The 16,444-nt window shown below is 47.6% G+C and overlaps 1 protein-coding gene across 1 annotated transcript in view; it reads left to right on the forward strand.

Annotated features, from left to right (window-relative positions):
• The first annotated feature begins 2,625 nt into the window (after positions 1 to 2,625).
• Positions 2,626 to 16,444, forward strand: part of PTPRJ (protein tyrosine phosphatase receptor type J) — a 146,731-nt gene continuing 132,912 nt past the window's right edge. Inside the window, exon 1 of the mRNA XM_045557013.1 lies at positions 2,626 to 2,886. Within this exon, the coding sequence (XP_045412969.1) occupies positions 2,626 to 2,886 (261 nt within the window). The remainder of the gene's footprint in view (positions 2,887 to 16,444) is intronic.

The following is a 16,444-nucleotide window of genomic DNA, read 5'->3' on the forward strand; positions in this document are numbered from 1 at the left end:
TAGCAGATTTATTCCTGAAAAGCTGTTTGCAAATGGAATTTGTTGTGTGTATATGTGTATGTGTGTGTGTGAGAGAACAGATACGTATTTAATACCTTAGTTTGGTATTCAAAGGAATGTGTTTAATTTAACTAAATAAATATCATCTCAGTGGCTGTTATATGCTGGGGATATAATGATAAGTAAGATGCGGGTCCTGTCTTCAGGGGCCTTACTTTGAGTCCAGTGAGGAAGACGGTCAAATAGGCAATTACCAAGCTGTGGGTAGATAAGGTTAAGCAAAGTGAGCTATGGGTGGATGGGGGGGGGAGTGCATCCAACTCCGTATTAGGGCACCTGGGAAGTTCTCAGGAAGTGATATCTGGGGGAGAGGCCTACAAATTGGAATCCAGTCTCAAATCCTTTTGCAAAGGAAATGATCCTTTCCTAATTTATCTTCAAGGAAAAATGAACTTTCACATGATAGTACACCCCAATGCATTTAGGAAACCATGCATTTGCACAGATGTTGAGGTCCTGCTACATGCAAGGCACTGGGTGAGATGTGGCAGGGCCACCAGGGGGAGGAGGGCCCAGCCCCTGCCCTCAGAGAGTTTACATCACACCTAGTCAGGATTAATTTCATTTCTTACAGAGGTCATTGATCCAGTGTGATCTGTTTATGATTGAAGAGGTAGTTTATTATTCAGGTCTTAACTCCCTTAACTGAAAAGGCTGTTTATTCTGTTTTATCGTCATGCAGTGGGGAAATCCGGTCCTAACCAACACTTAAGCATGGGCATACATTTTACCCAGGTGAAAACTAAAGTGCTTGCAGGAGTTCTCAGAGCCATGAATCTGGGGAGACCTGGATAGGTCTGCAGGGTCTGTGAGTATCTGAGGCAGCCTGCAGACCTCACAGCATCTTAAGTCAGGCCTTCCTTCCCTCTGGGCACCGTGGACAGGAACACCTTTTAAACCACAGGTGTCTCTGCCTCAGGAAGGGGAGGGGGCAGGGAGAAACAGAAATCCTTGTGAATTATGATAATTACACAACGTTTAAACAAAAGATGGCAAGATGTGTTAAGTCAACAGGCTTACACCCTTCTGTGCTTGTCTGTGTGTGCCGTCTGGTGGGAGATCCTTTAAGTGAAGGTGTGTTCCCATTGTGCAGATGGGCAACCAGAGGCCCAAGGGGTGCCTGGAGGCACTTTTGGACACCTGGTGGTCTGCACCTGGCTCCACATAGAATCCAGCCTAGATTCATTATTCCAGCCTTTGAAGTCTCCCCCAAATATTAACTCCCTACCCTCCCATTCCTGCTTCTCAGAAGTCCAAGCCTGAAGAACCTGCCTCCTACTTTTTGCCAAGTTGCTCCCACTTCCTGAGCCACTGCTCCCCTCTATCTGCTGGGTGAAATTCAACCCATCCTTCAAAGCCCAGCTCAGGTGTCACCTCTTCCCTTGGTTGGAATTAACCTCTTCCTCCCTAGCACTCTGTGGTTTGGCCCTTTCTTCCATTACTTCTTGGGCAAGTGGCTTACCCTCCCTCATCCTAGTTCCCTCTGTGCATGGGCACAGTAGTAACATCTGCAGTCACCTTTAACTCCTGCCAGGTCATGGACCTCTGATAATGTGATGAAAGCTGCCAGAAGAGCTAATGTATACCGAGGCTCACTATGTGTCAGGCCGGGTGGTTAGGACCTCACTAACCATTGCATCTTTGTCAGCCGTCTCTCTCCACAGGCACTAGTGTTATCTGTATTTCACACACGAGGAGAGGGACGCCCAGAGAGGTGCAATCCCTCTCTGGAGGTCGCACAGCTCGTACTCCTAGCAGAGCCGGGTTTGCCATATGCCGCAGCTGGGGTCTAATCACTGGACTGGCTATTCTGCTCTCTGCCTCCGTGGCCCGGGGACAGGGATGGGGAAAACACAACGTACAGCACGCTTCCTACAATTTCGGGGTTCAGGCATTCCCAAGCCCCCCCAAGGGCCAGGTCAAGAACACCCTCACCGGGTTGCTGTCTAGAAGCCGGCTTGGCTGCGCTCTCAGCAGGCGTCTCGGTCAATATCTAGTGACCCAAGCCCGGGGCCGTGGACCTGGTCTGACGCTGGGGAGCCCGTGCTGAGGGATGCGGGCTGGAGGCGCTAGAGCAATGGAGCCGTGTCTCGGGTCCCAAGTCCCAGGAATGTGGGAGGGCTGGGCGGAGGGGGCGGGCGAGGCGGGGGCGCTTCCTCTGCCCGCCCGAGGAGAGCCGCCAGGGCGCGCGCGGGGCCACCCCCGACCCCTCCCCGCCGCCGCGGGCTCTGTGGGGGCGGGGGCTGCGGCGGAGGGCGGTGAGGGGCCGCGGAGCGCTGCAGCCGCCCGCCGGCCGGGGCGGGAGGAAGCGATGAATATTCAGAGGAGGAGGGGAAGGGAGGGGGCTGAGCGCTCGCCGCGGCTCCCTGCAGCCCCAGCCGCATGACGCGCGGAGGAGGCAGCGGGAGCAGCCGCAGCCGCGGGAGCCAGGATCCGGGCGCCGCGCGCGAGGGGTGGGCGCCGCTCGCTCCGCCCCGCGAAGCCCCTGCGCGCCCAGGGACGCGGCCCCCCCGCGGCAGCCGCGCCAGGCTCCGGCGTGTGGCCGCGGCCGCCGCCGCCGCTGCCATGTCCCCGGGGAAGCCCGGGGCGGGCGGAGCGGCGACGAGGCGGACGGGCTGGCGGAGGCGGAGGCGGAGGCGGCGGCAGGAGGAGGCGATCACGGTGCCCGGGCTCCGCCGCACGGCGGGGCCCGATCCGCGCGTTCCGGGCACGATCCAGGGCGCGCGGGGCATGAAGCCTGCGGCGCGGGAGGCGCGGCTGCCTCAGCGATCGCCGGGGCTGCGTTGGGCGCTGCCGCTGCTGCTGCTGCTGTTGCGCCAGGACCAGGTGAGCCGCCGGGTGGGCCCGGGCGGGGCGGGGGGTGGGAGGAGGGTGGGGGCGGGACAGGCATCCCCTGCACCTGCCGGGTGCATCCCGCCTGGGGGTTCGCGAGAAGGAGGCGAGGGGTCCGAATCCTCGGAGCCCTCTCCTGGAGGGGCTTACGGGAACCCCCGCCTGCCTCGCACGCCGGCCAACGAGCACCTTCCCCGGCTGCCCAGTACCAGGGGAGGGCAGCGGGATCCGGGGTCCTGGGGTGCCCCCAGCCTCCGCACGGAAGCCCCTGCGCGGGCTTCAGGCCATTTCTTGGCCCTGCTCTTCCCGGAGCTGGTCACATCTGGCCGGCGCGGGCCCGGCTAGCCTGCCAGAGGCGGCCGAAGGGGGCGTGTTTGCGGAGGGCTCGGGACGCAGAGCGGGGCGGCCTGGCCAAGCTGCGGCCGACCTCCGACCCGGCCTGTAGGGGCCCGGGGCCCCGGGGCCCGGGCCCAAGGGCAGCGGCGGCGGCCCGGGGGCGCCAGGACAGGGCCGGGCGCTGGGCGCGGGACCTCCGGGCCGAGGGCGCTTCTTCTGGGGAAAACTCCCAGCCTCGGGAGAAGGTGCCACTGGCAGGCGTTTCCCAAGGCAGCCGGCCCTCTTCCCGTCATCTTCCCGGAGAAGGTTTTTGCTTTCATGGGTGTTTAATTCTTGCTTTGTGGGCGCCGGCGCCCCCCCCCCCAGCTATCTTTCCCTGCTTCACTTTTCGGATAATGCTCTGCCTGGTGTTTCTGTGACCGACCTTCCCCCTTCCTGGCATTTCCATGGGGATGAAGCAGAGCAGGTGGGGGGCATTCCTATTTCACAGACAGGGAACTGATGGGGAGAAGTGAAAGAGAGAAGTCGCCCAGCTGAGCAAGTGGGGCCTTCCTCGCAGCCTTTTGGGAGCCTGTGAGGGTCTTGAGCCCGAAGGGGAAAGTGGCCTGGTGATGACCTGTTGTGCATTTTGCTAATGAACATCTTGCTTGTTTTATACAGACACCAGCTCTAAGGAAGTGAGTTATTGACTGAGGATGGAACCTGGTTTCAGGGGAAACTTCTCAGGCACAAATACAGGATTGTCTGAGAGCAGAACCATCACCCCGGGGCAGCAATGCAGTTCAGCAGGCAGGGGGAGAAGGAAGCTAGGCCTGGAGGCTGAGGTTACCTCAGCACACAAGGGTCACTCTGGGTGCTAATGGGACCAGATGGGTGCAGTTTCCTCAGAAGGTTTTGAACAGGCTGTCCTGAGGGGAGGAAGGCAGTGTGAACTCCTGCAGAGGGTCTAGTAGGTGTCAGGAGACTAGTCTAGCACCAAGCATCAGGGTTGGACTTGCAGTTCAGTCTCTTCCCATCCTCAGTTAACAGCATCCATAGAATGGGTGTGATACCCCTGGAATTGTTTGAGGAGCTTCCACTGGCCAATGTCTAAAAGAACTTTGTAAACATTATAAGGATTTCCAGATGGGATTATCATTAAGGTGTAGTGTCTATGGGCTGTCTTCCTGTCTGTGTAAGGAAATTCATGGAGAGCAGTCTCTGAAGTTAAAAAAAAAAAGCCTCGTATTTGAAGATATTTTGTATTGAAGTTTATACTAAAAACAATACTTGAACATCATTTATTTTTAGTTTAATTTAATACATATATATTATTATTATTATTTTTTTCTTCAACCATGGTGGTTGCTAACTGTGCTTGGAGTCAGCAAAAAGTTTCTTGGGTAAATTTATTTCTTGCCCAATCCTTCCTTGTATTTCGTGATCGTATTGCCACCCTACACTTGTCCTGTATTAGATATTTCCTTCCTCTATAGTTTGTTGTATAAAAACTCAAGAGGACTCTCTTTTTATTTCTCATTTTTGGATACATTATAAAATTGAAAATTTAAAAGGTGCTCTGAAGAAATATCTTCAAAATCCATGTTCAACCGTTCATTTTGCTATTGGATATTTCAGGGAATCATTGTGTTTTTGAGCTGGACCATACTTTCAAGATAGCTCAGGCCCCTCAAGCCCTTAGGCAAGCATACTGAGGTCCAGAGAGGACAGTGAGACCGAGGTCATCTGGCGAGGTAGCAGAGAAGCCAGGATTAGAACCTGGGTTGCCTGCCTGTGCCTAGTATTTTCATAGGGCTACTTTTTTGTATGTGTGTGTGCCGTGTTTCCACTTTGATATTACTTTTAACCACAGGCACAACGCTACATCACTGTGGAGTCCCAAAACTATGGATATAAATTGAGTTTTTCAAAGTCGACTCATATTTTAGATATTTCTGAAGTTTGTTTAGGAAACAAGAGTGAAGGTGTCAGACTACCTCCCTAACAGCTGGTTGGTTTTGTGAGGCTTGGATTATGTGTGTGTATGTGTTTGTTTGAAACTGGAATCAACTGTAGTAGGTTAAAAACATGGACGAATCATGGCAAAGATGCAGCTCTGTTTGGACATTAATGAGGTCGGGCGTGGGAGCTGGAAAGCTGAGATGCCGAAAGACTCTGTACTTAGTAGGCCCGGAAAGGCAATTTTTGAACCTGGCATCTCATTGCTCTTCTCCAAGACAGGAAGGACGGTCAGCGATGATTCCAGCATGAGGACTTTGCTGGTTACAGTGTCTGACTCCACCCATTCTCATAGCATTTTGCACACTAGTTTTGGTTTATGTGTATGTGTTTTGGGCAATGTGACAAAGCAGATTTTCTCCCCTGCCTCCTTCTCTTGAGAAATGTAGTCCTGACAGATTCTTCAAGAAATCAGGTTGATGTGAGTTGCTTTAAAATGAGAAATGAAAAAAAGCTGAAGACTGATAGCTATTTTGTTGGTCTTGTGTTTTGGATTTGCTTTTGCTTTCTTGTTTTCTGGTGAATAATAACTGTTTATTATCTATTATAGCTAATCCTTAAGCCAATTATTTACCTGCTTCATCCATAGTATAAAATATATTTTGACTCCTCTTTAAACCACTTGTTAGATTCTCATACGAGTGACTTTAGATATTTTTTGTTTTGCTTCAGAACAACAGAAAATCAAATGATTATGTTTTGTTTGCAGGCAGTTTAAGAAAACAGAGCAAATTGGTTTATGGTTAGACTGTGACTTTGAGCTGACTTCAGGTTCAGCCCCATGATAAAGATAACCATGGAATACCCAAGCTTTCCTAAGCAGAGAGAATCCTGGCTCCCGAATGAGCAATTTCGGTCAACAGAGGGGTTATTTAGCTCCTAAAAGTAATTTTTGCTTGGGGTTGAGGCCGAGGCAGAGCTGCTGAATGACCATAGGCCTGGGTTTAGCCAGAGCGTCATCAGTAATTACTTCTTAGTTCATTCATTTCTTGGCCGAGGGATTATTTTGAGTGAAGGACAAGAGGCAGTTTTCTGTGTATTTCCGTTCTAACATTATGCCGCTGATAATATTATAATTAATAGGTAGTATCATGCATGGTAGGCACTATGCTATGAGTTTTAATGTATTATCTCATTTGACCATTTCAGAAATACTAAGAGGTCAGTGCTATTCATGTTCTCATTTTATCTGAGAGAAAAGTGATGTTCAGAAATTGCCCAAGATTCATAACTAGTGTGTGGCAGAGCCAGGCCTGATATCTCTACGGCCCCAGGTTACTGTCCTGTGCTGTGAGAAGTCATGTGTGTTAGAGAAGGTTTTCAGTGTGCAGCGAAGAGATGAGATAGCGGGCTGTTGTTGCAAGGGCAGGTTTGTGGGGCCTGAACCCACAAGGGCAGAGAGTATTTCGGGTTCTTTGCATCAAAAACCCTGTGGGATCTGCTCCATTTGTAACACAGACAACCCAGGTACCCTCTTTTCTGCTCATGTTTCTTTGGGACCTGACTTTACAAGGCGAGGCTGCATTAGTGGAGACAAATTGGGGTCTGAAATAGGAGTACTTGCGTTTAGATCTTGTCTGTGGCACTTAGTAGCTGCATAAACTTGGGCAAGTCACTTAACCTCTGTGACTCTTCATTTCCTTATCTGGAAAATGGGACTAATACTTCCTGCTTCACTGGGTAGTTGAGAGGATCAAATGAGATAGAAGAGGAACTGCTGTGTAAAACCTAAAGCACAGTCCTGCTGCTGGCTGTGGCTACCGCTGTTACTGGGGAGAAGAAATGGCGCTTCGGATCATTAGTTCATATAACAAATATTTATCAAGCCTTTTCTACAGAACAGTGTGGAATAATCCTGGGGACATGCAAAGTGAACTTTGCTCAATCACAAAACTCTTTTTTTTAAATGTTAAGAATTACTTATTTTACAGGGTCTTAGTAAAAAAAAAACATGTAAGCTGCATATCAAGCCCATGATTTTGTAGGTAGCATGAGGCTAAGTGTAGTGTCCTGATAAATAAATTTGTTTAAATTTAATAATAAGTTGATCTAAAGAAAAACATTGAGTAAATAATTATGTAACTATGATGTGGTTATGGCCAAACTGTAAAGGTGATAAATTGCTTAAGTTTGGGGGACAGGCCCTGAGCGGAGGCTGTAGTGGGGAACAGGAGGTGCTTCATGGCTCTTACCGGCCGTGGGGGTGAGACATAACTCAGTTCACACCGCTAACCAGCCACAGTTGTCATAGAGGCTGTGAGTGTGGCGTCCCTGTCACCCCTTCAGAGAAAGGGCTGGCAGTGGATTTTCCAGGGAAGGAATGGTGATAAGAGGGGCAGAAAGTCCCTACGTGGAGATCCCTGGAAGCGGCAGTTATCTCAGACCAGAGAAATCCACAGTGATTTTGTCACCACCTCGCATGGCTGGCTTTCCAGTGGCTTTTCTGATGACCCCTTGGAGGACGGGAGCTGTAGGAAATTTGTTATTACTTCCTTATTAGTGATAGCTGTAGTCATCCTATTGTCTCAGAATTTCCCTGGCGTGTAAATGCCAGCATGAGGGGTGCTGGTAGTGAGCAGATGGGGGGCATTTTGAAAACCAAGTATTATCAGCTCCCACAGAAGGCCTAATTTTAAACATGCAAATAATTTTCAGTTCCACTTTTCCTTCTCCCTCTTAGAGGGAAGCTGTGCCCTGTTGCCATTTCTGAGGCTTGGGTAGACAATGTTGTTATTATGCTACAAACTGTCTGCTTCTCCAGGACAGGAACCCAGTGGGTGTTTTTCTGGGTGCCCGACCCAGCCCAGTGTTATTTCATGGCTCCCTGTGTATGTAAGTGAGTGAATATTAAAACTTAGCACCAACATGGAGTCTATAACAGTGGTTCTTAAACTTTCTGGGAGTAGTGGGTGGCGGTGGAGGGAGAGGTACAAGACCCTTCCAGAGTATGTAAGGGAAGAATCTTCTCTCCAGAAGGAATGCACATGTGTACAATATTGTGTCCAATCTCAGGAGTTTCATAGACTCTTATTTAAAATAGTCCATGAAGCCCAGGTTAATAAAAAATCTCAATCTAAAACTGTATGAGGTTAGGAAAGTATCAGTCCTCTTCATAGATAACCATATGGGTATCATTGGTTTCCTTACAGGAAAAAAAAAATGTTTCTGTATGATATACACAAGTATCCATATTCGTCTTTTTAAGAAATTACCTGGCTGGGCATGATGGCTCACGCCTGTAATCCTAGCACTCTGGGAGGCCGAGGCAGAAGGATGGCTTGAACTCAGGAGTTTGAGGCCAGGCCGGAGCAAGAACGAGACCCATCTCTAGTAAAAACAGGAACTAGAAAAATTAGCTGGGCGTCATAGCATGCACCTGTAGTCCCAGCTACTTGGGAGGCTGAGGCAGGAGGATCCCTTGAGCCCAGGAGTTTGAGGTTGCAGTGAGCTATGATGATGCCACTACACTCCACCCAGGCAACAGAGCAAGATTCTGTATTAAAAAAAAAAAATTACCTTAAAGCAGCATTCCCCAGCCTTTTTGGCACCAGGGACCGGTTTCATAGAAGACAGTTTTTCCATGGACTGGGGTGGGGAGGGGAGATGGTTTTGCGATGATTCAAGTGCATTACATTTATCGTGCAGTCAGATCTCTCTGCTAAGGATAATCTGTATTTGCAACCACTCCCCAGCGTTAGCATCCCTGCCTCAGCTCCACCTCTGATCATCAGGCATTAGATTCTCATAAGGAGCTCACAACCTGGATCCCCCACATGCGCAGTTTACTGTAGGGTTGGCAATGCTGCTGCTGACCTGACAGGAGGCGGAGCTCAGGCGGTGATGTGAGGGATGGGAACGGCTGCAAATACAGATGAAGCTTCACTCACTCACTGCTCGTCTCCGGCTGTGTGTCCTGATTTCTAACATGCTACAGACCAGTAGCAGTCCGGGGCCCAGAGACTGGGGACTACAGCCTTAAAGGGAATGTTACATATACATTGTTCACTACTTAGCCTTTTAATTTGCTCAGGTATTTTAGAGATTATCTCCTGTCTGTATCTACAGTTCTAACTCATTCTTAGAAATGACTGGTTAGTGTTCTGATGTGTGGATTTACCATGATTTATTTGACCATTCCCCTATCAATGGCCAGTTTAGTTGTTTCAGTACACCCCCTCCCATGTCACAAATCACATTTCCCAGAATGTCACTGGTGCATATTTATTGTAACCTTCACAAATATATCCATAGGGTAAATTTCTAGTTTTAAGATTGCTGATTTAGAAGGTGTATGCATTTAAAAACTTAATAGCTGTTGTTAAATTGTCCTCCAGAAACGTTGCCCCAGTTCATAGCTGCACCCATAGCTTTGGGGAGTGTCTGTTTTTCTTCTTCTTCTTTTTTTTTTTTTTTTTTGAGACAGTGTGTCGCTCTGTTGCCCTGGCTAGAGTGAGTGCCGTGGCGTCAGCCTAGCTCACAGCAACCTCAAACTCCTGGGCTTAAGTGATCCTACTGCCTCAGCCTCCCGAGTAGCTGGGACTACATGCATGCCATGCCCGGCTAATTTTTTCTATATATATTTTAGTTGGCCAGATAATTTCTTTCTATGTTTAGTAGAGACGGGGTCTCGCTCTTGCTCAGGCTGGTGTCGAACTCCTGACCTCGAGCGATCCGCCTGCCTCGGCCTCCCAGAGTGCTAGGATTGCAGGCGTGAGCCACCGCGCCCGGCCTGTTTTTCTTCATATACTTACCCGAATTGAGGATTGTTAACTTTTTAAATGTATGCTAGTCTGAGAAGTAAAAAATTGTATCTTGTTATTTTATTCATATCTTTTAATTTTGAGTTGAGTATTTTTTCCCTATGTTTTGGGCCATTTGCATTTCTTTCTTCCTTTTTTTTTTTTTGGTTAACTCCCAGTTCATTTAAAAGAAACAACATAGTCTCTTTGTTATTGATTTGTACATGCTTTTTGGAAATTAAGGAAATTAGTCCTTTGACTCTCATTTGTGTTGCAAATATATTTTTTCCCAACTATTTTAGATGCAGCCCTTGTTCCTTAGGAACTCAGAGATAAATAAGCCCTTTGGGTAGTGAAGAGAGCATAGAATTTGGAACCAGACTGCTTGATTAGAGTCCTGGCTCTACCACCTCACTAGCTGTGTGATCTCGGGCAGGTATCTTGACTTTTCTAATCCTTGGTGTTCATATTCCTAAAATACTAACAGTAGTACCTCTCATACAGAATAGCGGGATAAGTTAAGTTTGTGGTCACATTATACTAAAGTTTCTTGTAAATGGTTATAGAAATGTAAGAGCAGCATTTTATGAACTACCAAGATATCCCATTTACTCAGGAGTTGGAGTCTGAAGTTAGGGCAAAAGGCCATAATTGTGAATTGAATTGTCAAAATTATGTTATACAATCTCTTAAACTGGGTTTAAGAGATTAAATCCACAGTGGATTGTGTGTATTCTGTATATATACACGCACAAACACACACACACATGAATGTATTAAAATGTATAATGCAGAGCATTAAAGACATCTCTGGTAGCACAATTTAAATATTCTCATTTGACAAGTGTGCATAATTGAATTAATATAGATTAAGTGACCATCGGATGTGACTGAAGAGTGGCCAGTGTGGTCCTACCCCAAAGGAGCAAGGGGCTATTGACCATGGTCCCTTAAAAACAAGCAATATTCTTTTTGTATTGGCTTGAGCTTTTCTCTTTATCTTATGACCTGGCCAGCTCTGGTTGTGGCTGCCTCCTGTCTCTGGGTACATTTTCTGTAGGGTCAAGAAGAGTTATTTTAAGCCACCAATGGAAAGTTTACAGACATAATCCTTGGCTGTAATTGCCGGAGATGGGAGGCTGAGAGTCTGTGCTGACTTGCCACCTGTTTCCAAGGCAGCAAGGTGATCTTGCATTTCCTGCTGCTGGCTGAGAGGCCAGTGCATTTTCATTTCATTGTGTCATGGGTGAGTCTTTCTCCCTCACTGAGAGCCGACTGTGCTGGTTGGCTCTCAAGAACTGGTCCTGTTCTTGAGGCTGGAAAGTGGAGAGCTGCAGGGAGATTGTTCTGAGTTTGGAGGGAGACTGCTGCCCAACGCTTAGAGCAGGGGCTTGGGAGTCAGACAGACGGACCTTCTCCATCTCCTAGCTATATGAATTTGGGCCAACTCATTTACTGCTTGGAGCCTCATTTGTCCTCACATGTATAATGGGGACAAGAAGAATACCGACTTCACAGGATTGTTGTGGAGTAGTAAATAGATCTGCATGACAAGTGCTTAGCATGAAATAAGTCCTAAGCAGATATTGGCTGCTGTTTTATTATCTTATTTTGCTGAGACACTGGCATAATTTACTATTTAAAAAAATTAAAAATTTTGTCCTTAAAATGTAGTTTGCAAGGCCCATTAACATACATCAGCTCATTCAATCTTCACAGCATCCCTGTGAGTTTATCATTGTTATTTCCATTTAAAGTGTGGTTCAGAGTGGCTATAATTGACTTGTCTAATTCAGGTGTCATCTGTCTTTTGCACAATAATGTATATTTGTAGTGTAGCCCACTTTTAAGAATTACTCAAATTTGTATAATAGCTTACAAGAGGCAAATCAGTTGAGTTCTGTAGTTTGGTTCATATATAATTATTAGGTTGAATCATATAAAATTACTATTTTTGGTCCTTTGAATATCAGCAATTATATATAGTTCCAACCTAATATGTTCCAGAAAATGTACTTCTAAATGAAGTTCAGAAAACCAAATTGTAGACTTACATGCCGTAAGGCAGTGTATTTGAAATCATGGGTCAATAAAATCAATTTAGTGAGTTATGACCAGCATTTAAAAATGATAGAATAGAAAATATCAGAGTTTACTGATGTTATGTCATGAAATTCATTTCAGTTATATATTAATATATGTGTGTGTTTGTGTTATGTGAATGTGTGTGTGTACTAAATTGCATATAAAATGAATTTCTTATCATGGGTTCAGTTGTTGCCAAAACCCCTGGAAGTTACTGTTATAGGGGATGGAATGGTGGAAGGTGCTCGATGGGGGATGGAGGTGGATTCTGTTACCAGAGAAAGTAAAAAAAAGGTATAAAGTCCCCAATTATGCATTGTCAGTGCCTCCACGTGTAGCTGGAAACCATCATGCAGCAGCTGGTGCAGGAAGGACCAGATGCTGGAGAGCCACTTTAGGAAGGGAGAGGGTCGACTAAAAGCTGAGGAAGCCTGTCTTTAAGTAGCTGCTGCCCTGCCTGAAACTTCAGGTGGACCACCCAGTAGAACATGCTATGGGTCGGAGCTGTGTGCTCTTTTGGTAAATGTGTTTGTTAGAGAGCGAGCACAGCTGCGTGTGTACTTTTAATGGGAACTTACGACCACTGCGGGGAGCTGAGGTCGCCTCCCATCTGGTGAGTAGTGGATATCTCAGCTCTGCCCTGCCTGACCTCTAGGCTGTGCTGCCCTAGGTCACCTTCAGGGGTGATTTGCATGGGACCCAGTGAACTGCCTGGGGGCTGTTAGCCCAGTTGGTGGGAGGATGCTGATCCCTAGGTTGATCTGATTGCTGTATGAATCAGTTCAGTTTTTTTAATATAAAAAATTAAAAATACAGATAAATAAGAGAGCAAAATTACCTGTAATCTCCACCCCCCCCAAGTTAACTCCGAGTACCATTTTGATGCGTGATCTTTGTCTTTTTTAATGCATGTTCTATCCATTTTTAATAAAATAGGATAACCTCCTACACGGGCTTTGTAACTTACCATTCTTTTCCCGATTGCGGTAGGTGTCTCGCCAGGGCACCCCAGGAAACCACAGTACAAACATGAGGCTTCTCCCTGAGGGTCACCGTTACTCGGTGGAAAGTATTTTGAAATGTTTCTTGAAAACAAACAAACATGGACATACTATAGACTAGATACCAAATCTGCGTTAGAATTTTTTTCAACAACTGCAGGAGACAGCAAAGAAATTTCTACCCCACAGACCCTTGGGGATGTGAGTTCACTCTCCTCTGCTGTTCTCCGGGACAGTTTGGGGCAGTTTGTGAAGTGTTGGCAACGTGCCGCAAACATTTTCCCCTGTCAGTTTATAGTCTTCTCTTGTATAACTTTTAGCGGTTGCATCCCATGCCATTGTATAGAGGTACTTTAATTTAACTAGTTAGTCCTGTAATTAGTCTCCTATTTTGTCTCCACATTTTTTTGCCGTGATGAGCACTGTTCACTTGACTTTGTGATTAGATCTCTGAATACATATCTGATGATTGTCTTAAGATAAGCTAATAGCAGCTAGCATAGGTTGACTATCTATTATGAACTGTTGTCAGCACTTTGTATCCATTAAATTGTTTAACTGATGACATAGGTGCAGAGAAGGAGACGGAGGCTCGGACCCTCCACCAGCTAGTTGCGGCCTTCCTTTGGGGCCTGAGGGGGAGCTGGACAGGAGAGTCTGCATGGGTCAGGGCATGTCTGAGTCTCCTGGAAGGACAGCTGGACTTGAGGGCTGTTCTCACAGCTGGGAGGGCTGCCTTCCAGTGGGGATGGGTGACTTGTTGACACTCGCTGCTCAGAGCCATGATGTGGCAGGAGTGAAGTGATTCCCAAAGCCCCAGAAGACAAGAGCATCATTGCCCTGGAGTTTAGATCCTGGAGCTGTGGGGTGGTGAAGCCATCTGACCCTTTGAGGCTTGGCCCCGATCAAACGAATGACATAGATGGCATGGTGTTGGGGTGTTGGCCTTCCTGTTGTGAATGAATTTGGATTTCATAGAGATTGAAATCAGGCACGGATGACATGACTTCAGGATATCCGGTAAGAAGAGGAGCATGGGAAAGATCACGGGCTTTGGTGTCAGCAGAAGCGTGGATCCAAATCCATGCTTTTCCCCTATAGCCATGTGACCCTGTATCTGCCCAGGGACTAAGCCTCTCAGAACCTGGAAAATGGGTAAAAACAGCCGGGTCACAGCGTTATTAGAGTTAAATGAGGGAGGGTGTATAAGGCACTCAATCCAGATTGTGGTTCTGTTCCCAGCACACCCCTCTTTGTTAACACCTCCTGACTTTGGGGTGCAGGGTGACACAGAGGGCTGGTTAGGACTGCCATGTGCCCTAGGTGTGGGGAGACCTGTTCTGAAGGTGTTCAAACAACTTCTGCCAGCCTCGATGCCAGGGACTGTCATCTTCTAGAGTGGTTGCCGAATCCTACTGTGTGAAGAGAAATTGTTGGGGATGGGGTATGGGAGCTCTTATTTAAGACGATGTGTTGGGGGGTAAGACTCAGACCTCTAGCCTCCATCTGACCACAGAGTTGGTCACCAGCCTCTTGATTTCTTTTGGAAGATGCATATGGAATGCTTAGCCTTTGCTCGTCCCTGGAATCTGGCATTTCGGCTTCGCACCTGTCTAACTGTGTGGTTGGGGTGAGTGAGGACGACTACTTTTTCCCTAGACCAGAGTTTCTCAACCTCAGACTATTGACATTTTGGGCTAGATAATTTGTTGTTGTGGGAGGCTGTCCTGTGCACTGTAGGATGTCTAGTGGCTTCCCTGGCCTCTGCTCACTAGATGCCAGTAGCATCCCTTTCCCCAGGGACCAAAAATATCTCCAGATGTTGCCAAATGTCCCTGACGGGGAAACTGCGCTGGTTGAGAACCTGTGCTTTAGGTATTTCCTGTTTCGAAGTACTGGTGCAGATGGCCTATGTCCCGACAGTCTTACCAGGTGGGACTGGCTGTCCTTCCATTCCCATGCCATCAACCTCATGTTGGAAATTGACTTCCTCCCAGTGAGACAGTAGGTCTAAACTAACCAGAGCATTGACGCATGTGACACATATCCAGGTTGCTGGGTCTCAAAAGGGATCCACATTTGACTCCTTGCTCCTTCAGTCAGTACTGTTTTGGGATACTGTGGGAAAGTAAGCACAGGACTCGAAGTCTTTTGGCAAGTTTGTGTTCTCAGCCTCAGCTTCCTCCTCCGAGAAATGGGAGTAACTGATATTTTTCCCACCCTGCCTGGGGCGGGAAAGGAAGCCCGTGCTAATGTGATTGATGCTTGTGGTGCTAAGCCCCGCTGCAGGGATGTGAAGTTGAAGGAGAGGCTCCCCATTTATTGGGAGCTGGGAGGCCAAATGTGCCAAGTTCCACACAAGAGATACAGCGTCAGAGGGAGATCCCATTACAAAGAGATTCACTGCCAAGTTCTCTCTCCCACCAGCTCCCTGGAGTAATTTTCAGCTTTTAGTGTTTAAAGGCCTCAGGGCATAAAACTAGAGAGAATGCCTTTGAGCCAGTGACAGTGAGAATGGCAGGAAAGAGGCAGGAGGAGAAACCCTCCTGAAGGGTGATGCCGGCAGTGGGCCATTGAGGCAGGGTTGGCATTCTGAAAACTCAGTGTTCTGACTGTATATCAGGAATGTATTACTTTGTGAAGCCAAAAAAGAGCTCCCAGCTCAGTGTTGGACAGACCTGGACAGGGCATACTGTTGTCTAGGGGCTATTTTTTTTTTTTTTTAACCCAAGTTCCAACAGATTTTTCTGAGATATCCCCTGGACCGTCATATACTGTGTGCTGGGCTGTCATTTCATCCTTATAGTCATCACGTCCATTTTGGAGATGAGAGACATAGAGGTGACGGGACTTGCCCAGAGCCAGGTGTGTGCCTGTCCTGTAATCTCTCATTCCTACTGCTTAGTGATCAACAGCAACTCGGTAGCTTTTAAAGCCTGAATTCTCTGGTGTGCCAAATGGGCATAATAAACACCTCAGAGGATTGTGTTCAAGATTCCAAGAGAAAATGTATGTGAGGCCCCTGGCATGGTGCCTGGCATCCAGAGAGTGCTCCCCACGTGCCAGCTGCTGTCATTGTTATTGTTTCAACTACTAGCGATGACAGAGGGCACTTGCTTTGATGAGCTTTTCCAGGAATACAGACTGGTTTGCCCTGATTGTGCAGTCTGTCTCAGGCCCTCCTCTGTAAATAAATGTTGGAGGTGTAGCTGCTGGGAAGGTATGGGGGAGGTGTTACCTGGGGAGGATAAAGAACCTGCGGTTCAAGAAATAAAGCAAAACCCGCCCTCAGGGATGGAACGTGTGATCTCATGGTCTGACCAGCCTCAAACCTGCTGAGCTCGTTGCCATGCAACTTGGTAGTTAATGATTACTAGTAAAAAGATAACAAGG

The sequence above is a fragment of the Lemur catta genome, chromosome 7, assembly GCF_020740605.2.
Source record: "Lemur catta isolate mLemCat1 chromosome 7, mLemCat1.pri, whole genome shotgun sequence".
Lineage (NCBI taxonomy): Eukaryota > Metazoa > Chordata > Mammalia > Primates > Lemuridae > Lemur > Lemur catta.